At 41.3% G+C, this 26,554-nt stretch overlaps 1 protein-coding gene and 1 pseudogene across 1 annotated transcript in view; both read right to left on the bottom strand.

The window, feature by feature from the left end:
- Positions 1–1,575: 1,575 nt before the first annotated feature.
- LOC122134407 lies at positions 1,576–18,457 on the bottom strand (annotated as a pseudogene).
- A 3,458-nt stretch (positions 18,458–21,915) lies between these two features.
- The window catches only part of LOC122138079 (TOX high mobility group box family member 4-B-like), a gene marked incomplete at its 3' end in the record, with an annotated part of 10,863 nt that continues 6,224 nt past the window's right edge, over positions 21,916–26,554 (bottom strand). The window contains exons 5-8 of the mRNA XM_042728883.1: positions 26,270–26,554; positions 23,872–23,955; positions 22,536–23,060; positions 21,916–22,029 (exon numbers count right to left, since the gene is read on the bottom strand). The exon at positions 26,270–26,554 is cut by the window's right edge and continues 9 nt beyond it. Coding sequence (XP_042584817.1) covers positions 21,916–22,029; positions 22,536–23,060; positions 23,872–23,955; positions 26,270–26,554 — 1,008 coding nt within the window. The remainder of the gene's footprint in view (positions 22,030–22,535; positions 23,061–23,871; positions 23,956–26,269) is intronic.

Raw genomic sequence — 26,554 nt, forward strand, 5'->3', positions numbered from 1 at the left:
TCACATGCGTCAGAGCTGAAGATAAAGCACTTACTTAGTTAAAGTATGGAACTACAAATCTATGTTGTTGGGGTTTTGAACTGGGCTGAAAGGAACTACAACTTTTAACTCGAGGTTTGACAGGTGCCTCTAAGGACATTATCCTGGTTTAAAAAATAATGCAAAATTAACTAACCTGCCAGAAAAAACAAGGAGCAAAACCCCTTCAGACATGAATCACCGATAGAGAACAAACCTAAGCTTGTTTTTTTATTTTATAAAAAAAACAAAAAAAAATCTGTTTGGGCAACCTATACAACCAACACTGGTACTAAACATCAACGCTTTATCAAATCAACATGCTTCCTTTACCAATACCTGAGTCAGTGAAATCAACCAGGGCGCATCAGTATCTGTAGGTTTGGTATCTTTTACCTAATCACTGATCCTGGTCATTTGCAGGACCTGCAGTCATTATTTAGTGCACAATATTTCATTTATAAACCCTACAGAATACACAGACATCATAATACGAATCAGGCACAGGTCAAGAATAAGTACAGCCAGCTCGCAGTTAAAAAGCATCTATTCTCTCTTTCAGTAAATGTGCTCAAGGCTATGGCTATACTGCACAGAGTCATGCAAACAGAGCTGGTTTGAATGCGGATTTGAATGTTGAGATAGCATGAGACAACCTGCTAAAAAAAAACTACTAAAAGTGTAAATAACAGATTTGTCTTGATCAATCTAAAACCTCAAACAGAATAGAAAGATAAATTTATACTGGGCTCATTACAGTTACAGCAGCAAACGTCACTGATTTCCACTGACACCCAGTCAAATGTAAAGTCCATCACCTGTTTCACAATGAATGACACACCACACCATTTGACCCCAACAATAAGGCTTAAATAAGAAACAAGTTTCTTTTCTTTACATTTCAAACTTAACTTTTTATTCAAAATAAAAAAAAAAAAAAAAAAAAAGACAAATTTTAAAAAAAAAAACAATACAAGACTACCAATCCAGAATGAGCATAAAAAATACATAAATGGAAAAGAGAAAAGAAAAGGTGTATGTTTTACAACGTGTGTGTTTATGGTCCCTTTGTATTAGAAAAAACACAAACAAAAGCACAGCACAAAAGTGATTCATTATGTACTAACGGTAAAAGCAACATGGCAGTGTGAAACGGCGCATGTCTGTTCATAAACGAACAGGAGCGGCGCACGTGAGAAAGAGAGACGAGCCGGACGAGTTGAGGAATGAGTGTCATGTAACGCTCAAAACACCAACACTACATCACAGCTACTGCTTCAGAAAAGCGCTCGCACACACACACACACCTGAGAGATGCCATTCAAATGAACGCAGGAAATCCAAAGGAAATGCAGACGAGTAAGGGTCCGTCCATCCGCTGATGTGAAAACCACTATTCTACAGCACACAATCAGCGCCGACACTATTTCACCAAACATGGCCGACACTATTTACACCAAACAGTGTGTGCATGCTGCATGCTGTGTGGTGGGGGGGCAGTCAAAGAGGGACTGAGACTGTTTTTTTTTTTTTTCGGCAGTGTGTGTGGTGTGTTTACTAATGTCGTCTCTTCTTCTTGCTTTGCTGGGGGGCGGCGCTGATGAACGGCCTTTCCTCTTCCTGTTTGAGGTCTCCTCTGTATCCTCATACTGACTCTCGCGATCAGCTGACGGAAGGAAATAAGAGACCGTTACAGCACTGTGTAGTAGATGTATAACAAACATTCGAAATACACACTGAAGTTGTCTGTTGACAGTATTTTCTTATTTACAGTGTTATAAAACACAGAAATCCACCCAAAATACCCATCAGAAAAGAAACTGTGCAACACATAATAATTCTCTTACTGTACTGTGATTAATCAACAATGAAACAAACCTGTGGCTTCTTGCCTTAATATGCCAAAACCTCCAGGAAGTGACATTGTTTTTGGAGGGAAACAGCAGCAGCTCGTCAGATTAATGGCATCTCACCTTTCCTGGCTTCCTCCTCCAGTTCATCCCAGTCTTTGCCGCTCTCCTCCTCGCTGCCCAGAGACGCGCTGTAATCTGTGATCAGTGTTCAGACATCAACAACCCTCGACAGATGCTTGATTACCACACACACACACACACACACACACACAGCTAAACTAAAACTCAGTCACAGAGACTGATGAGTACAATTAAGAAGAGTTCAACAAAGGAAGCATCATATCACAAAATAATACACAAAAAAGTGGACAAAAAATCCTTGAACGATAACTGAATTTATTTCAAAATTCACACATAATCAGCATCTATAAACGAGTAATATATCCGATACCTGAGTCCTCTGTCTCTGATGAGTAATCTTCATCACTGTCCTCCTCTTCCTCCTCCTCTTCATCAGCCGAGGGGTTAAAGGTCTCGTCCTCCATCTCAGACCCAGAATCGTCCTCCGCGCCGCTTCCCTGAGTGAGACACAGAAACACCACGCAGCGTCCAGATCACTCAGTGCTCAGGTGAACTCTGCAGATTAAACTGAAATCTGCTTTCAGATGCCATTATGAAGATTCTTTAGTAGCTGTTGCAGTAGTGATTCTCAAATTATAGTAAAATAAAAAATTCTACACCTCAATGAAGACTATGAAAGCTGCTTAATAAGAGTAAGACACCCAGAGCGAGACGTCTCTTTACCTCACTCTCGGGATCGAGGAAGGACCAGCCGCCCTGCTCGAAGAAGCCCTCGGGATCGTCCACGATGGTCTTCATGATCTTGGTCCAGTTCAGAGACTGGACGCCCTCCGTGTATTTGATATCACAGGAGCTGCACACACACACACACACACACACACACTACCGTCACTCACACTGTAAGCGTCTCAGACGACAGAGCGCGCGCGGCCCGCACACTGCTTACTTCAGCCACTCTTTGATGGGGTCCAGAGAGTTGACGGGAACGGCGTTGATCATCGTCACTTTCTTGTTGTAGTCTTTATAAAACGATGACCACGTCGAAGTTCTTCAGGTGAAAACTGGACTCCGCTCGAAATGAACCAACTCCACCTCGTCGAGCGTCACCACGAATGGAGGCTGCGAGAGAGAGAGAGGGGGGTCATTAGGAATCGAAAACCGGACACTTGAGGCCAGGATTCAGATACTCGCTGCAGTTTATATTCCACCTTTCAATTCCTGTGCGCACAGCTTCGTTTGTTTTGTTTTTTGGTGGTGAAAAGGGGCTGTTAAAAATGTGTTTTGTCTTCGAATCATTCATTCAAGTGATTCACAGATTCACCCAGTAATGAATCTTGAGTGAGTCACTGAATTATTCCATTCATAAATTCCATGAGATTATTTCGTTGTCTAATATTTTTCTTCTTCAGAATTGTGAGAACTACAACCTCCATTTATAAAAATGTATAATAAAGAGACCAATTTTATCTGGAATCGTGCAGCTCTATTTTGCACACGAACCCAGTTTTTATGCAGCCGGCTGATTTTTCAGCAGTTAAATGTTTTCCAGAAAGAAACAGAATAAATGTGTTTGATATCTAAATGTTTGACTTCATTCTTTTGACCACAGAAGCAGAATCTGAATTGATAAAACTCAAGCGATACTCAAGCCTGGGTTTGTGGTATGTTTTTGTCTGGCGAGACACTCACCCACTCCGTGACGTTACAGAGGGAGCTGGACGTGGGCTGCAGCAGGCAGGTGCTCCTGTAGGGGGCGCCCTGGAACCTGAAACACAAAAACATCACCACATGATGATTAACCCTTTAACTGTCACCCCATTTTTTAAAATGGGCATTAAAGTGCACTATCCAAACTTAAATTGTTGTATTTTATGAACACTTTGGAATATAGACGTAAGGTTGGTCTCTTTTTAAAGAAAAGTGGAATTTTTTCAAAAAATTAAAGTATTAAAAAGTTATAGAAGTTTAAATGTTCTGTAAATAAAATGCGCTATATTAATTTTATTTTATTTATTATAAATATTTCACATAACAGGTTTTAATCTAAAATTGGTATAAAATTAAAGCCTTGTGTCTAAATAAGTTATGTTCCAAATTTGAAGTTGATATGAAAAAAACTGAGGTTCCTGTGAGATTTTATTTAGGGCGTCATACCACAAACAGCCACTGGGAGCCATCAAAACTCCTTTGAATTTTGTTTAATGAATTTTTCCCTAGATTTCTGTCAATTTTACTTCAATACTCAAAATAAAATACACCAAATATGGAATCCTGAGACTCAGAGCTTTCCAATGATATGTTTGTTGCCAAGATTATAAAAAGTTTTGATTTTAAAAGACCGTAATGCATTTTTGTAATATGACACTTGACTCCGCCCACTAAGGGGGAGGAGACCGCCATAAGATTTTAAAATACCATTCCATTGTAACGCAATGTCCGATTTCAAAATGGTTTTCACAGGATGAATCTTGGGCTTCTAAGCTTTCAAATGACATATAATTTAAGATGATTACTAAAACATTTTATAGAGAAAAAGGACAAAAAAATAAAAAAAAAAAAAGAGCGCCAAGCGTCCCACAGGTGGGACGGTGACAGTTAAGGGGTTAAACTACTCCTTACTTGCTAATAATTACATCGATAATTCATTTTCAGTACTTCTTGTGGAACCGTTCTGGCTAACTCACAACAACAACATGACTTATCTTATCTTGCCCCAATATTAATGTATTTAAAGTAAATAAAATAAGTGACTGCGTACCTGAGGTTTGTAATTAGCATAAAAATAAAATTCCACAGGAGGACTTTTTGCACAATCAGTGAACGAGACCCACGGTTTTAATCTTATTTGGGCTCACATGTGCACATCCGAGTATGTTCGATGCTGGACCGGATCGTATCCCACTCACCCGAGATCTCTGAAGGGAACCTCAAACTCCAGCTCCTCCTTGGTGAGCGACTCCACCTTCTCGATGAAGTTCTTGAAGGCGGATTTGAGTTTGTGTCGCATCTCTCGCTCCATCTGCTCGGCGTAGAGGTCGTCGCGGTCGTGCATGTGCTGGTGTTTTGCCCAGGTCTGTGGTGATCTCGCCCACCTCCGTGTAGAACTGCACGTCCGTGTGCCGCTTCTTACCGAACATGATGGCGTTCTACGACAGACAGACAGAGAGATGTTCAGTTCAGTCAGTGACACGCGAGACACAGGACAGACGCGCTCGGCTCGTGGCACACCTTCAGATGGAAGTGCAGCACGATGATCATCTCCCCGTCGCAGGGCTGGAATATGGAGTGTTTGATGTTGTTGTACAGGATGTCGACTTTATCGCCGCGTACCGACGTGAAACGGAAGCCTGGAGAGACACGAAGAGAGTCGTCGTTTGTGATTAACACACGTTCAGGTCAGTTCTGACCGGGTGTTTGTTGTTTTTGTTTAGCATAATTTCTTATGAATAGTTTTGAGTTAGTTATTACTGGAAATAAATACATAGGTTTTAGAGCGATCAGGTTGTTGTTCATAATGAGAAAATTCAGGAATGCGTCTTTCTGAAGCTTCACAACCCTATTAAAATATATGCATTTATTCTGCATAATTTTTTGGGGGTGTGGTTCAAGTTTAATTTGGAATTTCAAAGAATTTAGCAATTTAAAATAAATAAATAAATAAATAAAATTGCAGTAATAACATTGAGAAGCTGCCAATCAGATACAATATCGTTTAAGTTGAGAAAAATTTAGATTCTTCTGGTACCAACAGACTCTGAATGTGAAATAATAATAAACGTTCAATTAATTATAAGGGTTAATGGCTTTTCTATGATTTTGTTAGGGAACAATTGGAATTGATTGATTATACCCGGCCCGTAGTGGCCTTATAATTGAGTTGCATGAGCCTGCATCACTTCAGTGGCTCTTCTCTAGACTGGTCATTTAAACCCACATTAATGGGCTGCTAAAGCGCAGATGCTCTCTCACCGTTGGTGTGCGCCTCCAGCGAGCCCTGCATCCTCTTCTGTGCGATGTTGGGCCGGATGTAAAGGTCTTTGAGTTTGGGGGTTGCTGCGGTTGAGGTTGATGACGTCTGAGCGAGTCCTGTTTAACGATGCCCTCCTTCTCCTTCTCCTCCGCCTCGCGGGTCTTGTAGCGCTTCTGCACCTCCTTGATGATGCGGAAGGCGTTCTGCAGGTTGGTGGAGGGAACCAAGTGATCGCCGGGGGACTTGAGGTTCGACGCGCGGTACGTACTGAACGAGAGAGCACCGTGTCAGCACGCAAAAAGGGACGGTTCAATCAAAAATGAACTTTCTGGCACGTTACTAAAAAGGTGTAGCAGAAGAATGGAGCAAAACGGCAAATGGTGACATCCACTATGAAGGTGTGGAAAAAAGCAGCGTGGACATTCTCCTAAACATATTCTTTTGTGCTCCACGAGAAAAAAAAAAAAAAGAAGTCATACAGGTTTGTAAGAAGAGGCTGAAAATGACAGCCCACTCACTCAGCTACCACAATGTTATTAATGATGAGACATAAGTAAAAAAAAAATATATATATATTTTTTTTAACTAAACTATATACACAACAATTACAATTTTTTCAAGAAATGTTTAAATCTTATTTTTGTTAAATCTGGCCTCACTCCATTACAAATCTTTTCATTAGAATCTAACAAGTGAAGCATCCTAGGAGTAAAAAATAGTGATGCACCAAAATTAAATTCTGGGTTGAAATCGAAATTTCAGGATGCACTAAAGGCGGGCGTACACGGTGCGATTTCTGCTGTCGTACGAGTTCGCATGCGATTTTTTTCCATCGTGTGGAAATCGTGTGTGCTCGTATGGTCGCGGCTCGTATCATGTGAGAGGAATTACGAGGCGAGCACAGTGCCTTACGAGCACTTCCCGACCTCCCGATCATTTTTAAACATGTCTAAAAAGTTTGTGAGCTATCGGTTTGAATTTGTGACATGTGTGCGGTTGAAACGAGCCGATTTGTTGATCTATCTGAAGTTGACACCAATCACGAACTAGGAAAACCACAGAAGAAGAAAGACGAAGACGGCAGCGACCACACAGCGAATTGTGACTACTGACAAAGAGGATAAACTCGCTGAACTCTGGCAGGAGTATGAGTTCAGCGCTGTATGATGTTTCTAGCAGCGCGTACCATGCTTTTAATTCTCTCTCTCTCTCTCTCACACACACACGAATTGTAGTTTAGACGTAACGTTTTCTATACTGTACAAACTGTATATTCTATCCCCATACACTACCTCTATCCATCACAGAAAATGCATGTTTAAAATTTCAATTAAACACCGTTTGGTATTTTTTTTTTAAGCCATTTGGATTAAGAGGGCATAGGAAGTGTCCTCATAAACCATGTTTACGTTGTAATACCCATGTTATTATAGGCATTTTGTGTCCCCCATAAACCATATACAAGAAACACAACATAGTTATCACATCATCTCAAACACACACACACACACACACACTAGGGTGACCAGACGTCCCGGTTTCCTGTTGCTGAAAAAGAACCTGTATGTGTAGACAACAGTCACGGCTCGTATCAATATTATATATGCAGTTATGAGAGCGGGAGAGCAGCAGTATATTAGACACGTTCGACTTGAAGCAGGGCTGCACAGAATTATCAACTGTATGACATCAAAGTACCGCGAGAGCGATTCGAATGCATTGGATCCGTGTGCTCTCTTATCGCTCTCACGGTACTTTGATGTCATACGGTGATCATTCTGTGCAGCGCTGCTTCAAGTTGAACGCACCTGTCAACTTCGTGCGATTGCTTCGGAAATTGGCAGGTCGTAAAATCGTGTCGTATACCACCTCGTCCGTCCGATTTTTTAGATAAACTCACTCGTGACGTGCGCGTGGACATACGATCTTCCGACCATCCGAATTCGCACCGTGTACGCCCGCCTTTAGCCAAAAATAACTTATTTAATAATCATTTAATTAATCAAAATAATTAAAGTTCTGAATAAACTGCACATAAGGCAGTTTTTGGCTACTTTTTATTAACTTTTTAATTTGTTATTAAAATATTAAAAACAATTAACAATACATATCACTACTGATAAAAATAACTAATTATTGATGTCTACATATTTTTACATGTCTGTTCTGTTTTTAAACCTGTCTTGAATATTCTTCTTTATTATTAATGTTTATTTCTGTTTTAGTTATTTTTTTTTAAACTTAAATGAATTTTACTTGGCATGCAGCTGAAATACAATGTTTTTTTATTATTATTATTGGTTTACGAACTATGATAACCAAATAAGTGCTGAATTAAAAAAGTATCTTTAATTTTAAGAAATATTTTTATTTTAAGCATATCTTGGCGTTATGCCTCAGACTTTAGTGTTTTAGTCTGGAGCTGAAACAGCTGTTCGCTGACACATTAACCAGCTACAGGAATCAAAGAACGTTGCTCTGCAAGCTCAGTAATAGATCTGGAGATCATAAAGGCTTACATCTCTTTGACAAACGTGGCCTCAGGGTTTGGGAAGATGTTTCCGTCGTGGCGTCCCAGCGAGCTGCCCGGCACGAAGAAGTTTATCCTCAGATAGGTGTAATCTCCTTCCACAGACATACTGATGTTCTGCAAGCACAGGTCAGAGTCTCAGAGAAGCCCAAGTGTGTCCGATAGAGACCTGCGCTCGGCGGAGATGCCGTTACCTTGATGGTGGCGATGTGGAACGGCGTGGCGATGCCGAACACGGGCATGACCACCGTCTCGTATTTCTTATCGATGAAGATCTTCATGTCTCTGATGTCCTTCTCACGGGGCATCTGCGAAACGTTCTTATACGACACGTTCGACTTTCTGGCTCTGAGCGGGAAACATGAGAAGAGAGGAGTGCGTGTTAAAGTACGTGAGCCTGGACCACACAACCATTCAGATTTATACATCATATAAATATTCTCTCCACTGGTTTGTTAGGAGGACAATATTTGTCTGAGATACAACTATTTGAAAATCTGGAATCTGAGGGTGCAAAAAAATCTAAATATTGAGAAAATCATCTTTAAAGTTGTTCAAATGAAGTTCTTAGCAATGCATATTAATAATCAAAAATTAAGTTGATATATGATATATTTTACGGTAGAAAATTTACTAAATATCTTCATGGAACATGATCTTTACTTAATATCCTAATGATTTTTGGCCTAAAAGAGAAATGTATAATTGTGACCCATACAATGTATTGTTGGCTATATTTACAAATACACACCAGAGAGTGACTTTTGTTTGTGCTGCAGGGACACACATGAACTGAATGTGTTGTAAGAGTTTTTACTCGTACTTCTGTATCTGCGTTCCTCCCTTCTGCTCGGTCAGACGCCGCTTGGCCTCCTCGTTCACCTGATTGGCCAGTTCTTTCTGATGGGCCCGCCTCTTCTCCTCAGCCGTCATCTCATTCTGACCAATCAGACGAGAGAATGAGAACAGGCGGCTGAGACGGGTGAGTTTTGAGGATTAGAGAACAGGAAGGAGGCACGTACCCTGGTTCTGTCTGCCAGCAGGGCGGCGCTGCGAGCTCCTTTCCCCAGCAGCTCCTCGGCGTTATCATCCTCTTCCTCCTCGTCCTCTTCATCGTCGTTCTAGAAGCGCACAGTAAAACAACTGTCTTCCATCTTTTAGAGATACATTTATAAACTCTACAGAATCTTTTTTCTGCATTATAATCCTAAAATAATGTCATAATGCCACAAACCATAAAAAAAACACTTTTATTTTGAATTCTTATTTTTGTTTTATTTTATGTATTTTATCTATTTATTTTTTTTTATATAATTTTCATATTTTGTTATTTTAGTTTTTTTTTATACTTAATGTTAATGTAAACTTTTACTTTAGTTTCTAGCTGAAATAGAATGTTTTTATATTTTATTTCAGTTAAGATCTTCATTTTAAATAAATAATATTTAAAATAGGTCTACATGATTTTTATATTTTTCAGCAATTTATACATATATTAAGGTTCTTTCAGTTTTAGTTATTTTTATTAAAGTAAATGAATATTTTTATTGGCATATTGCTGAATTAGAATGAATTAGAAGTTTTATATTTCATTTCAGTTTACTTCATTAATATTAGCATTTATTTAATAGGTTTACATATTTTATACATTTTCATTTTTTATATAATTCTCTTTCAGGTCACTTTTTTTAAATTTCAAGTAACAATTATTTTATTTTTAAATGCCCATATAAATACTAAAAAATAAAATAAAAGTTGGTTTAAAAAAAAAATAAAAAAAATAAATAAAAACAATTATTTTATTTTTAAATGCCCATATAAATACTAAAAACAAATAAATATAAAAAGATTAACTAACATTAACAAGACAATTGCTACAGTATTTTAATCACTGTTAACATTAAAAAGTAAAAAATTATTTGATTTTAGACCTATAATCAAGAAATAAACATTGAGGAAAAAAGTACCTACTTTGAGCACGTTTTATGCATATTATTTTAAGCACATTTCACATCTTTGCATTTTAATCCAGCATTTTTTAATGCAATATCCCAAAATTTTCATTAAACAGATATATGGATTGAAAGCGCTAATAATCAGATTCAGTCGGTTTTGTGTTTATTGTACATTTACAGCGAGTGTGATTTTGGACCAAGGAGTTGACTCGAACTGAACTGAACACACTTGAGACAGACTGTCCTTACCTTGAGGAAAATGCCAACGTTTTTGATCTTCTTTTTGACGGGCGTGAGGACGGTCGCTTGATCCTCCTGCCATCACAAACACGAGTAGAGGATTACTGAAGAGCTTTCATAGAGACAGAGTTTCCAGCCCATGAAGCACTGAGCATAACGCACCTCGTTGATCTGTATGGTGTCTCCGATGAAGAGGGCGTATTTCTTCTGCTCGTCTTTCTTCGCCTCGTGGTTGATCATGTCAGCCAATCCCAGACTGATGCTGAACACCATCCCTACACAAACACAGCAGCGCAACCATTAAAAGAGCTGCAGCTGCATGTTTAAGAGTGAAGCACTGCACAGTTTATTTTATATACACATTAAAAACAATGATGATTAAAGATTTGCAATTCAATTTTACCCTCAAAAATGTGCAACCCTACTGTAGATGCAACTCAGACTTTACACACAATACACTTTTCAGACAGTATCACAAATGTTCGTTTTAAGGCAAACAGTTTAAACACAGGAACAAAATTTTGCTAGTATCTTAATGCAATAATGATAAATACTGTGCAACAGGCCCTGATTAATATGCGCACACTCACCTCTCTTGAGTTTGAACTGATTTTTGGCGTTCAGTACGAGCGATCCTTCTCTGAACTCAATGCCCATAGCAAACCTGCAACACACACACAAACACGTGACACACGGCTCATTTTACACATTTCATATCGATGATCTGGAGTACAAAGCGTTTCAGACACAAACCCGAGGTTTTTCGTCAGTTTGCTGACCAGATCTGGTTTCTCTTTCTTGACGAACTCCAGGACGGTGTTATAGGCGTCACACAGCTTCACTCCTGTACAACACACACACAGAATAATTATTAAACCATTCCACGACACACACAAAAACAAAATACACAAACACTCAAATACAAACACACACAAAAATACAAACATGAATGCAAACACAAAACAAACGGATACAAACAAAAAGAAATTCAAACAAATATAAAACACAAATAGACACGAATGCAAACATAGACACATATACAAACACAAGCACACACAAATAAAAGCGCAAATAAACAAATACACACAAATACGAATGCAAAACAATGCAAACACACACAATGCACACACACACACACACACACACACACACACTACACAGCACACACAACACACACACATACACAGTCAGTCAAAACCTTCCACTTACTCACATCAGCTACTCAACTCCTCCTCTCTTCACTCTGGAACATTTCCATTCAGCATTTAAGCAGGCTCGGGTATAAGCCCACTGGTGAAGAAACCATCTCTAAGCCAGCACTTCTACGGAAAACGACAGAACGGTATCCAATTCTTCTCATTCATTGCAAAGACACTCTGAATGAGCTGTGTTCAACCAGCTCTCTATGTTTATTGTACAAGACAACCTCTCTGTACAGCAACCAATCTGGCCTTCAAAAGGCGGCCACCTCAACCTGAGGGACTGCCGCTGCTCCGGGTTATCTGAAGCCCTGCTACATGGCAAACGCAGCTTCACAAAATCCTCAGTACTTATGTTGCTGAGCCTGTCCTGCTGCTTGTTACACCGGGTTTTTAATCACAGGATTCTCCTGTCCCCACCCTCAGAAAGAATGGGCATATATGGATAACCTGCCCTTCACAGTGGCGCTTACCTTCCTTACCTTTCTGATAGATACTTCCGATGTGGTTTGGTCGGGGTTGAAGTTTTGAAGTTTAAAGTCAAACAACGTTGCTACTTGGGTTTCCTCAAGGCTCATTACTTGAGAACCGTCTTCTAGTATCCATCCTACATGACGTCATTAGGATCTGTCCTTCAGAAGCATGGCTTTTTCCTATCCACTGCTACGCTGATGGCACCTCAACTATTTACTCTCAATTACCACCAAGATTGACCCGACGGTATTTTGCTCGCATGTTCAGCTCGTCTGAGTGACCATTTCTAGGGCTGGATGAATGACCATCACCTTCAGCGCAACTCTTAATAAGACCTAAAAACTGCTGGTGGGTTCCAGCCTAACCCATAGTTCATCCAAAACTCCGCTATACAGTCTGGGTTTAGTCAACCATAACTCCTTCCAGGACAGCCAAGAAACCCTAGGAGTTGTGATGGATCTCACAGTTAAGCTTCACAGACCATATTGCTACCAAAGACCCGGGGTCCTGTAGATTGCCGTATACAACAGTCTAGAAGGATAAGACCCTTGTCATCAGAGCAAGCCAAACCCAACTTCTTGTCCAAGCTCTTGTTCTCGCAAAGTAATGGTATTGCAATGATTCTCGGCGGGCCTTCCTTCATGTACCTATCAAGCTTCTGCCACCTGAATCCAGAAGTGACGCAGAGAGAGGTTGTCTTCAATGAGTCAACAAACAGCTCACGTTTACTTCTCTCATACTCAGGTTACACTGGCGTACTCAGTAGCCCACTTGGCAATCAAGTCAAGGTTACTGAGGCGTGCCCTAGCAAGACGACCACTGGCATGGCACCACATAAACCTTAAGCTCACTAGTGCATCTTATTCACCCTCCAGCAGTTATGCGCTCTGGAAGGTACAACAACGTCTTGTGGTGCCATCCCAAAGAGTTTCAAAATCCCTCTCACTGACTTTTTCGTGACGGCAACCCAAGTGATGGGTGGTAGTGACGCAATCCCGGGATCAATGCTCGAACAGCCTTGCAAGAGCTTTACTCCCTTTTCACAAACAAAACATCTAAAGACTCATCTTTTTTTTGCCAGCACTTAACCACTAATACTAAAAAAGCCAACTTTACCTTTTCTTGTCTAGCATTTCTTGGGAAAAAACCCTGGCTACGTGTCTGTACTAGACTACCTGAGACTTGTCATGGCACTTGTAACCGTTTTTTTTTTGCTCGGTTGGTGTGGTCTGATTGCTTCTATTGTTCTATGCTAAATTATTAAATGATTAAATGTAAATGTAACATACACTAATACAAACACACCCAAACAAACAAACACAAATGCAAACACAAAATGCACACAAACACTCACACACTCGTCGGCTCACCGTGCTTCATCTCCTTCAGGAGCTCCTCCTCCACCTGCAGCAGGAAGTTGTAGTTGTCCTGCATCTCCTGCGGCGGGTCCCACCCAGCGTGTCGCACCAGGTTGGAGCAAGTAGGACTTTAAGCGGATGCCCATGGCGCAGGTAATCGCGCCCGAAGTGCACATGTGGTTCTTATCGCTGTGGAGAGAGTGTTTTAGCACAGTGGGTTTAGCGTCGGAGCAGTCTCCGTCAGACGAGAGTAACCTCCTGCGGTTCTGACACGCTCTCACCTGACCACGCTGAACTTCAGGCTGTAGCTGCCACCGCTCTGAATGATGGGGAGGGTGCACATCTCCACCGTCGACAGGTCCACTGCCGCCCAGAAACTTCCGGTCCTCGATGTGCTTCTCACCGGGCTTCCGGCAAGAAGGCGACTGTGCCCGACTTTCTGAGGAACGAACCGCAGGACAGGCGTTGGCGCAGGCGCGCCACGACACAAAATAACTATAATCATCAGGCCATTAATTTACAGCCCAGATGCTCGTGATCACCCAAGGTACTGATGTGCTTTTGCCTTCAATAAGATCTACCACTGCTAGTCGGCACCAACCACCAAACCACCATCTTCAATCTGGCAGCCTCCAGAAGTTATGCCTGCAAGCGAACGACGCCTTTGTGGTGCCATCCCAAAGATATTCAAAATCACTTCATCGACCTTTTCCTGGATCGCCTCAGCCTCGGCGAACACTCCATCTCACCAACACTTATCTACCGCCTTCAAAAACATCTAAAGACTTCGCCTGTACTCTAACCAACTAACACTAGTACTTACCTTTTCTGGTTCATCCTATTCTTTGGGGAAAACAATCTAGCTACGTGGTGTTCTGTACCAGACCAACTGAGACTTGTCATAGCACTTGTATACTCGTTGTTGTTCTCACGTTGATTCAGATTGTTTTTACCGTTCTCATTTTTTGTAAAGTCGCTTCGGACAAAAGCCGCCTGCCAAATGGATGACATGTAAATGTAACACACACTATCACAAACACACCCAAAACAAACAAAACAATAAATGCAAACACACAAATGCACACAAACACCTACACCACACCGTCGGCTCACCGTGCTATCATCATCTCCTTCAGAAGCTCCTCCTCCACCTGCAGCAGGAAGTTGTAGTTGTCCTGCATCTCCTGCGGCGCGGTCCACCATGAGCCGCAGCGCACTGGTGGCTGGAGCAGTAGGACTTGTAGCGGATGTCCATGGCGCAGGTAACGCTACCGGCGCATGTGGTTCTTATCGCTGTGGAGAGAGTGGCGACCAGTGGTTTAGCGCCGGAGCCTCGCCGTAAGACGCGTAACCTCCCCGCGGTTCCTGCCGTCTCCAACCTGACCAATGGAACTTCAGGCGGCAGCTGCCGCCGCTCTGAATGATGCAGAGCGGTAGCATATCTCCACTGCCGACGGGTTCATCGCCACCCAGAACTTTACCGGTCCTCGATGGCCTTCTCCCACCGACTTCGGCCAGACGACTGTGCAGGGATTCTCTGAGGAATATACAACGGGATTGAAACGTTAACACGACGCACCGCCACCGCAACAAAATAACTCTGGCTCTCCACTTGGCAATAAATAAACCGTGAATAAATAAATTAGGCCATTTCAGATTATTTTTAACATTCGACTTGCAAAAACAACCGCGAAGTTTAAAATGCCTAAAACATGTTTTAATTTATCAATATTTCAATGACTTTTTTTTTTTTTTTTTATATAAAAAAAATGTTTAATATTACAGTTGTTTCAAAGCTAAAAGGCTAAACTATTCTTGTGTGACTCCAACTGAAAGCATCAGAAGAGCTTAATTTCTATTAAGAGTTATAGGATTTTAAGATGTAGCCTAACTAGCTTATTTGAATACTAAGTTTACTTTATTGAGTAACTAAGTTACTTTTCCAGACAGAGTGATTAGTAAAGTGATTTAAATACAATATTGATGAAGTAATAGTACTAAATTCCTTTTTTGAAAGTAACTTACCCAACACTGGTTGAAAACACGGTTACTTCGCCAAATGCTCAGCAACATCTCTATTTTTATTGATATGTGCAAAAAACATCATTTATAAATCCGCTGTGTCAACAAAAAGTTATAGTTTCGGCCCGCTCAATACACGCTGAGAAAAAGCAGAAATGATTCAAGTTTGTAATTTTATCTGTTTTCTTTAAAAGAAAGTTAAAAAAGGCAATAATTTAATGATTATTACACCAGCTCGATTAATACATGTATTATAACATTCACACAGTTTTCAGATTGGGGATCTGTAATATATTTTAATGGTTTAAAAGAACTTCTGTGTGGAAGCCGCGGCCTAATTATGTAATGGTGAAAAAAAACTGGCAAAATACATGAGGAGACCATGTTTCTGTATTCAACCTCTCCAGCCCAGTGCTGAAAACCGCGAGCCTGGAGAGGTGTGCGCTGCAATGAAGCGATAGAGCTGGGGTCACGCGCGGAACCAACCTCGGCCGGGCGCCCACGATCTCCATCACGCGCTTCCTTTGAAGAACTTGGGTGAAGACGCCGCCGGTAGACGGCAGCCGCCTTCTTCATGAGCGCCAGCTCTCATCGGCTCCTCCTTCACAACCGCCAACGATACGGCCACCGCCTGCAGCAGACGCCCATACTGGTAGACGCCATAAACACACACATCTGATCAGCTCATGCCACAGTTTTCGGGTACGCCTCTGCATGTGCAGCGAGGACACAGACCCTATCTGCAGGCCCCTCGGCCGCGGATACATGTCGCCTCCAGCGGCTTCATGTACTCTTCCGGGAACGTGTCCTTCACGCAACACCCGACCGTCTTGCTCAATTTGCTTAACTTTCTCCCTCGGATTGGCTTCGCTCATCTTCTTCGAAGTTCACCTTGTTGCTCTCGCTTCTGGTCACACAAACATTAAAAACCGCGTTTGCTTTAAAGCACTGGCGCCGAGCCGGGTTAATATACAGAACTGCAAGGAACACAGGAACGTCTCCGATCGGAACAAACCGCGACTTCTGTGTTACGTGGGAACATTATTTCCCATCCAGTTTTTCAGATTCTGATCAAAATCCGACCGGTTGTGTGGTCCAGAGTCCACATACAGACACTTCCCATTTAATGGCATTTTACTATTTTAATTGCATTTAATATTAACTTCAAGAACGACTGCGACTGGGGTCTGTAAAGTTGTAAGCTGAACATACCAGATGATGGCAGCGCTACTTGCGAAGCTGTGCGGTACCTTCTCTCGTACGAGCAGCGTAGATCGAGGAACCCCCGCTGGCGGTTCTCCGTTGCCCTTCGCGACGCGACGACACTGCTTCAGGAACTCCACCTTCTTTCTTACTGGCCAGGAAGAGGATCTTGGTCTCGCAAAAACACCATGATGGTGGTCGGTTAGCCTCTTACCCGAACAGCCACTCTGCGCAACCGGACACATGAACTGTAATTTGCGCCTGATGGTATATGTTTTTCATACTGCTTTTTTGCTGCACCTGAAGGCTGTGGATTTGGCTTAGACGTCTCCTCATCGACTCCGACAGATACCACGATAAGCGTCCACCTTCCCGAATCATCTTCACACCTTTCTTTCCTGCCACACAAAAACGAGTTATGGTGCACAATTATATCATGAACAAGACATAATCAAACGAACAACAATTAAAACTGGTAAAAGTAAAAAACATGGACATTTTATGCAGTTTAGCAGACAACGCTTTATTTCGAAGCTACGTACCATGCATTTCGGGCTAAACACTTTTTTTACACTACCATGTGTTCCCTGTGAACGAACCCACAACCGTTTGCACTGCTAACACAATGCCTCCCTACTTTTCGTCTTACCCACTGCTCTACACCACAGGAACCATGCTCCTTTGGCTCATTACATTAGGATTGTATAATTATACATGTACAAATAGGGTATTATCATTACACTCATTTTATACAACAATATAAAAATAATTCGCACAGAGTGACTACACAAAATGTCTTGGGTATAAAGATAAAATGTGGATTTGGCAATGAAACGATGCTGCACTGAAAAAAATAAAAAGTCCTTAGAAGTCCTTAGATTGGTTTTAAGCCTGATTGAGTTTTGGGGTGACTCGTTTTGTCGTAAATGTATATATCTCAGGTTAGTGATGATAACAGTCTGAAGCATCTCGACATGAGCTAAGCTAACAGCTCACGCTACATCTGACTGAACTGCAGCCAAACCAAGCGTTCACCGGAGAGAAACATTCACCGAAACATCATCGGAACGCTGAGGCCGCTGGGGGTTACTTTATATCTGCGCTATCAAACACTGACGGCACAACCGAGCGGAAATGGCTGACCAAACTCATGCTAACAAGTCGTTACGTACACACGTCCTCTTATCCGCTGCGCTCTTCCAATCGCGCTAAAAAATATTTATCAAAAAATAGAACCGCTCGCAAACTTCTGCGATGGCGCTTTCTGGTTACGAACCCAAATAAACCCCGGATCAGAGACCGGCGCGGGGCCCTGCTGCGTTTATATGACCGTTATATGGAAATGAGGCCCGAGTGTGTGAGAGAGGATCCAGCATCACACAGGCGCACAAACACACCAAACACGAATAATCTCTGTCAGAAGATGATTCCTCTGAGGATTCTGAGCTGATTCTGAGCTGATTCTGAGCGGCTTCGAGCTCTCCGTACCTTCCAGTTACCGTAGAGTCGCTTGATGCGGCGATAAAACGCGTCTTTATCCAGATTCACCGCCATAATATCACACACACACACACACACACACACACACACACACACACACACACACACACACACACACACAGCAGAGAGCGGACGAACACACACTCCGGTGGATTTCACTCTTTCTGCTCTCCGCTGGATAAAATAATAATAACACACGCGCAAAAAATAAAATAAATTACAAAACAAATAAATCCCAAAGACCGAAACCACGGAAAAAAATGCTATGTATTTTAAAAAAAGACGGGTTATTCTTGTTTAAAATAAAATTCGTTGTGTTTTAAGTGCTGTCGGGCTGTGCACGCGCTGATGATGATGACGTGATAAAACACGCATGTGTGCGCCCTATGATCTTTCGGCTCCGCCCCCTTTTTGCGCGTTATGCATATATATTTAACAGTTTTATTTATTTACATGTTTATTTATTGTTTGACGTGATTGTTTTTTTTAGGTTGAATATTTTTATTATTTTTTTTAAATTATAGTATTTGTTTCTTTTCTTATGGATAATATTTACTTATTTATATATTTATTTATGCTGCCATTTTGTGTCTGTTTTTAGAAGATATGTTTATTATTATTATTATTAGCTAAACACGTGCTTGTTTCACGAAAGCACGGTATGTTTTAAAAGAACAATGCACTGAAATTAATCTGCGCGCGTTTATTAACTATATATTGGCTATTAAAGGTACAGCGGTGTTTATTACGGCTTTTGTTGTCCTGCGCTTCCCTCCCTTGACGCTCACGTCATCACGTCATCCGTGCTTGGGCCCAATGACACTTCCCCGCCCTGATGGCCACGTGCTGCGCTCCGCTCCCGCGCAAACCCCGCCCCTGACGCCTACGTCACCGCGTTCCGTCCGTCTGCGCGCACGGCCTTTTCCCGCCATCTAGTGGTCATTCGAAAGAGCGCGAACTCCATCGGAGCACGTGGGCTCGCAGCGCGCTGATAGTAATTTTTTAAAAAAGATAAATTTAAGAACATTTTATGAACTATATGATGTTGTTACAGAGCTGATACACTGTGACAGCTCAAGCTAAAACAATAATCATATTTTACTTCTGAACATCATCATGATTTAAAGCAGACTTCTTAATGTGTTCGACTTCGAGATTACTTTACAGAAAAAAATGATTGAAAATGATTAATTTTGTGATTTTGGAAGGGTCAAGAATTAATCCCAAATAAAAACTAAACAGTTTAGTAACTGTTTACTTTTTAATCCAACATATACTACAAAATATAATATTGATTAATACTGATAATTGCATAATTACATAAATACATGATATCATGCATACGATACTGAACGAGGACAGAATAGCTATCTATCTATCTATCTATCTATCTATCTATCTATCTATCTAGTCGTCCTGTCTGTTGTCTGTCTGTCTGCTCTATCTATCTATCTATCTGTCTGTCTATCTATCTATCGATCTATCTATCTATCTATCTATCTATCTATCTGTCTGTCTGTCTGTTCTGTCTGTCTGTCTAATCTATCTATCTATCTATCTATCTTCATTGTAAGGGACTGAAAGGATTCATTGAACGAATCATCCTAATAGACAAAGGGATTGTAAAGTGATCAACGACCCACATCACTGTTTTATTTCTTTGGGCCATTGGAATTATTTATTCAACTCAAACTCCTCAACACAATAAGAACTGAGATGGATGTTAAAGCAGTCCAAAAAATCGTTGTCCTCAATAATAAAAATTCCCTCTCTCTGTTTTTTAATCCACAGCGTCACAGTAAGAGCTGAGAATTTAAAAGGTATTAAAACACTGTACAAGGTTGACCGCAGTGACCTCTGTTTCCCAGGTTAACATCACAAAGGTCACGGGTTCAATTCCCAGCAAACACATAAACGGTCAAATCTAGAGCTTGAGTGAGTGACGTGACATACAGCCAAGTATGGTTGTGGTGACTCATACTCAGAATTGTGCTCTGCATTTAACCCATTCCAAAGTGCACACACAGGCAGCAGTGAACACACACCACCGTGAACACACACCCGGAGCAGTGGGTATCATTTATACTGCGGCGCCCGGGGAGCACCTTAGTCGTGGTATTGCCAGCCCGAGACTCGAACCCACAACCCAAGGTTAGGAGTCAAACTCTCTAACCACTAGGCCACGACATGCCCCAATGCAATGATAAAAGCGTCTCTGCCCAAATCCATTCACACAAATTAAATATATTCTACAATTGTTAGCATAATAAAATCACAATAAATATGGGATCAAACAGAGCTGTTTCGCTGAATCGGTTTTGATTTTGTGGCCGTTAGTTACCACAGTGCTAGTGTAACTATAATCATGGCAACAACAGAATTTTGGGCATGAACTCTGGTTACCATGGTTAATTTTTTGCCCTTGTTCAAAATGAAATCAAGCAAAATCAGGAATATTCACACGAGTGATGTCATGGGTTTAAAACAGTGCATTATTAGCTTAAGAATCGGTTTAGTGCACACTCTCTCTCTCAAACACACACTCTCTCTCTCTCTCTCTCTCTCTCTCTAACACACACACTCTCTCTCACACACACACACACACACACACACACAAATTGTCTGTCTCTCTCTCTCTCTTTCACACACACACACACACACACACACTCTCTCTCTCACTCACACACACACACACACACACACACTCCATCCATTCATATACAGTTACATTATTGAAATCTCTTTGAATATTCATATTTTTTATATAAATCCCAAGATTTTCGCTGCTTTTCTCGGTCAGTCTGTGTGCATTTGAGGCAGCGTTTAACAGTTTGACGTTGAGTCTTTGATGGGTGTTTCTGCTGTTCTTATGCAGCTCAAGCTTCACGCTGAGGGTTCAGTGTCCACACACACACACACAGGTCCGTCTCATCCGTGTTCATGTGCTTCTATGTGACGGTGGTTGAGTTCTGTCCTCTGATGGCGCACCAGGCCATGAACACGTCCCTGCAGACATCAGACCAGACATCAGTAACAGCACAAATGAACAAAGGTTGATTTTGTTTTTAAACAACTGAAAGTGTCAAATCTGCACATGGAGCTGCACTGACGCCCCAAAATATCTGGAAATGACATAGTGGGCCTTAAAAATGAAGACATTAAAAGACGAGTTTAAGAACTACAATATCAAAGGATACTGAGATAATTACTTCTTGAGTTACAAGCAGGCCAGCTTTGGGGATAAAGAGCTTTTAGTCACTTTTGCAGACCTGCCGAGCTTGGGAACATCTTTCGAGTGGCAGCAGTTTGACGGTGATTGTGGGTTGTGCTGTAAAATGTTCTCTTTTGTTGGACAGCAGAGACGCTTCTCATCGCAAGGGAACAAGTTCAGGGTGTGCTGCTTTTTCAAATGCAGGTTAAGCAGAGAGCTGTAAGTGTGAGGTGTGTGTGTGTGTGTGTGTGTGTGTGTACCTGCAGTGTGTGTGTGTGTGTGTGTGTGTGCATTAATTTGTGTCTCTGTCTTTGCTCTCTGTGGGTGTGTTGTTACAGCCGGCGCGGACACACACACTGGGAGCGTCTGCAGGAGGAGCGTCTGGAGTCAGAGACACGTTCAGCTCCACCTCCATCTGACGAGGACACACACACACAATCAAAATCACTCTCGCCGTTTGAAGCCTACATATATATATATATATATATATATATATATATATATAAAACATTTTTATTGAAGGGTTGACAGTTTCAGAACTCAAATCAGCTTATATTGAAGGCAGTCTGGCAAAACAACAGTCTGTGGAATGTGACACTAGATGATGTAATAGTGTAGATAAGCACCGCCTCCACAGAACATCAGTGCCTGCTTCTACATCACTGCCAGTTTAGCCCCGCCCACCGATCCCACAGCGCTATTTTACAGAAAGTGTTTATTTCAATATTTTCCAAATCATATATGTGATATCTTTATGATTTAATTACATTTACAAAGTGTTTATTTTGATAGTTTTGTATTTAAATTATATATTTATTTCAATTTATTTTATTATTAGTTTCAACAGTTTCTTCACCAACTAAAACGAATAACAGAATTTTAGTTCAGAACAGCATCTTCGCGCACAGAGTTCAGACTCACCCCTTCTTCAGTGACCTCCTCGGTTGCCGTCGGCGACAGGTCCGTTATTATGGCAGTGGGGGGCGGCACCTCGGCGGCCGGCGACTCTGCGGTGGTTACGATGATCGGTGCGCTTGCGTCGCTCTGCGCGACCGGGACGAACTTGATCTGCAGCGGCGGCGGCGTTGCCGTGGCGATCACACGTGGTTTGGCCTGCAGAGGGGGCGGAGCCGGGGAATGCAGCATCTGCTGCAGGCGCGGGGGAGGGGGCGTGTTCTGCATCTGCTGGAGCGGCGGGGGTTGCCGCGGCGACTGCAGCTGCTGCTTGGAGATGAGGATCTTGTTGGCGGGGGGCGGGGCCTGTGGTTTGTGCGCGCCGGTGCGCGAGCGCGTGGTCACCTGCGGCAGGTCCAGGATGATGTTGGAGGTGCAGATGTTGGTGATGGTGTTGTTGTCGGGGGGCATGCACTGGATGCGGGAGGAGCGCGGCGGCGTGACGGGTTCCGGAGGAGACACCGGAGCGTCTAACACTTCAATAGATGGCTGCTGCAGAAAAACAACACCACATTAACAAGGGTGCTCTTAAACCTACTTCTCAAATAAACACAAGCAGGGCTCCAGACTCCAGTTTTTCTGCTGGTGCGACTACATTTTATGTCGCTCATAACAGGGCTCTAGACTCATTCCTCCCACCGGTCACTCTTTTGACTAACTTTCTCAATAATTTGGTCATAATTTTGATTTGTTTTTGCTATGGGATTAATCGATGCATGCTGCTGAACTGTTATCATCATTTATAGTTATATGGAAATGAAAGTGGTTAACATTCAACCCGCTCTTTTTCATCAGTTAGTATTGCTTGTGATTTGATTTCGTGAACCGTTCCTCTTTTGCTGTGTTATAAGCTGCAGGCTTCGGAGGCTTTCGCTTTCAAATTCACAATCTTGTCACGTTTTACAAGAAAAGATAATTGTCTGTTTTGCTTATATTTACACACATTTCAATTTGAAGACTAAAGCAAAAGATGGATTCATTGTTATTCTTAATTGAAAAGCACATCCACAACTGTTTCCAGCACTTTAGAGCTCTAAAAATTATCCAGTTTAATTGGATGACCAAAATATTCTTTGTGGTAAACACACTTATGTAAATTAGTAGTGGTCAGTTTACATAAAGCACAGAGTGAAAGTGACGGGAACAAGACACTGGATGTGGCACGGCAGGCGTTCTCAGCGATGTCAAAATAAAAGTCCCTAGACACATCAGCCAAGCACAACACATGATAATACCAGCTGTAAATGGGCTTGTGAATCCTATATGGCTCAGCAATATGATTGGTAATATTATGGATTATTACTGCCGTCTGAAGCTGATTGGCTTTATAAGCTGCCAGGGCTTTCAGATACTCCTTCTTGGCAGCTTCCGTCTTCCTCTTGTACACCTGAGAGGGAAAAACATTTAGGAATCAAATAAATGTAATAAGACAAACAAATCCAAAAATGTTCAAGAGCATAAAAAAGACATAATTTTACATTTTTATTATTTATTTTTATAAAGTGCTTAATCTTGATCATTTTTATTTACACAATATATTTATTATAATTACATTCTATATTTTTGTGATTTACTTATTTTTAGAAAGTGATTATTTTGATCTTTTTTTAGATTACGCATTTATATTAAATGTGCATTTTTATGACAATTATTTTCAGAAAGTGTTCATTTTGATCATTTTCAGGTTTTACATATTTTAAGTTTATTAGCATAAAAAAGGTACTGTTCAGTTAATTTAACTAAAGGCCTTTGAGTCAGCATTAAAGAATTATCTCTAATGATTTATTATTTGTTTATTGCTATTTTCATGGCAAGATCAATGCATTTTAAAAGACAAAAATACTAGTAACATTAGTAATGAAAACTACGGAGCCCCTAAAGGTTCATTGTGGTTGAAAAAAATCAGAGTGAGTGAAAAAATTTGGGGTGGGAGGAAAAAATATATTTTTTTATTTTTTTGCGTTCTCTCGCAAAACCAGCTGAGTTCGGACAAACACTTCCTGTTTACTTTACAGCTTGTAGTGGTTTATACAGCTCCATAAGTTCTCAATGTAGCGGTTCATAGAGTTTTGTTTTGAACTTGGGAGAAATAGTCAGTGCATGCTTATTACGGCACGGTTTTGGGACATACTAAAACGCTTAATGTAAAACACTGTGTGAGAGCCGTGGGAACGGAGCGAGGCCGGTGGAGCACCTGCGCCATTCACCGGTAACGAGTCCGGCGAAGGAGAACTGAAGGAGGGACTGATGACAGTGTTGGATGATAGAGGACCAGGCTCGGACTTTATTTTGTGTTTTGGTCCTGTTTGTGTGCGACAGTCGTCCACGAGTAGGGGCTGTCGCGGTCTTTTAGGTATATTTTGTTATTAAAGTTTTGTTTGAATGTTCGCCGGTTCCCGCCTCATTCTTCCCGTGACTATAACGTTTGTTACACACTGGATGACTAAATTCAGTACACGGATTACACACCATATTATTAAAGTAGACAGACAAGCAGAATAGCCCAGAATATGAACGTAACCTGGTAAACTGCACTTTAAGCGTAGGCTATTCCTCATAGAAAGAAAGAGTTTTATTTTAAACTTGGACTCAAGTTCAAATAGGCTACAGTCAGCTTTGCCTATAGTTTAAGACATGGTTTTGGGACATTCTAAAACACTTAATGTGGATGTAGCTACTATAACAGTGGCATTGGAGCCCTAATTCGGTAAGGCCTAATAAATACTATTAATGCTAATACAAATTGTAATATTAATAACCTTATTAATAGCTATCAGTAAAGCAAATAGCCATAATACAACGTTTCTCCCCCATTTAAAACCATCAGGATATAGAAAGGATCCTTAAGGGAAGCTGGACAAAGACAGTAGGCTATATAGGCTAAAACCAAAATATGGTAAACAGTTTATTAATAAAAAATATAGCCTATTATGCACAGGAAAGCAGACAAGCCCAGAATAGCTAGAAACAAGCCAAAAACCTAATGTAAAGCGAAACTGGGCTCACGTACAGCTCTCTTTCATCACAAATCCAAATGTTTCCATATTCGCAATGTATTTGAAGAAAAAATCATAATGAACAAAAATGTGCCGCACTGGAGTGGGCCGGGGCCGGGGCTCTTTTGGAACTATTATTTTGTCCCAAAACCGTGCCGTAATAAGCATGCACTGACTATTTCTCCAAGTTCAAAACAAAAACTCTATGAACCGCTCCATTTGAACTTATGGAGCTGTATAAACCACTACAAGCTGTAAAGTAAACAGGAAGTGTTTGTCCGAACTCAGCTGGTTTTGCGAGAGAACGCAAAAGTTTTGCGAGGGAACGCAAAAAAATAAAAAATATATTTTTTCCTCCCACCCCAAATTTTTTCACTCACTCTTATGATTTTTTTCCACCACAATGAATATTTGGTGGGTACGTAGAATAATTAATTGACTGACAAATTATTTGATTTTTTTTTTTTTTATTTGTTTGATTAAAATTATTATGAATCCTACCTAATAATTCAGTTAATTCTATGCCAATTAAGTAGTTTTACGTCATTAGTAATGATTATCCTGAACATTTATTTATGATTGTGTCATACTGCTATTAGATATTTTATTTACAGAGAGCCTCTACACACTCAATGGCTACATCACTTCATTTATTTATTTTATATAATGTGTAAATGAATGTAGTATATCTTATTTAGTTTGCACCTGCTTCTGCTCCTCTCCCAGACTGTCCCACATGGAGGCCACGATCTTGGACACCTCTCCGAAGGTGGCGCTGGGGTTCTGGCCCTTGATGGCGGCCTGCGTGTCTCTGAAGAAGAGTGCGTACGCAGACACGGGCTTCTGCGGCTCGTTCGGGTCTTTCTTCTTCTTGCCCTTCTTCCCGCCGACTCCCTTCTGCGCGGGAGCAGCGGAGGATGCTGGGACGGCCGGCTGCTCTGACAGAGACGCAGAGAGGGAGACGGACAGAGACAGCGGGGGGTCCACCAG

The sequence above is a fragment of the Cyprinus carpio genome, chromosome B7 (assembly GCF_018340385.1).
Source record: "Cyprinus carpio isolate SPL01 chromosome B7, ASM1834038v1, whole genome shotgun sequence".
NCBI classification, from domain to species: Eukaryota; Metazoa; Chordata; class Actinopteri; order Cypriniformes; family Cyprinidae; genus Cyprinus; species Cyprinus carpio.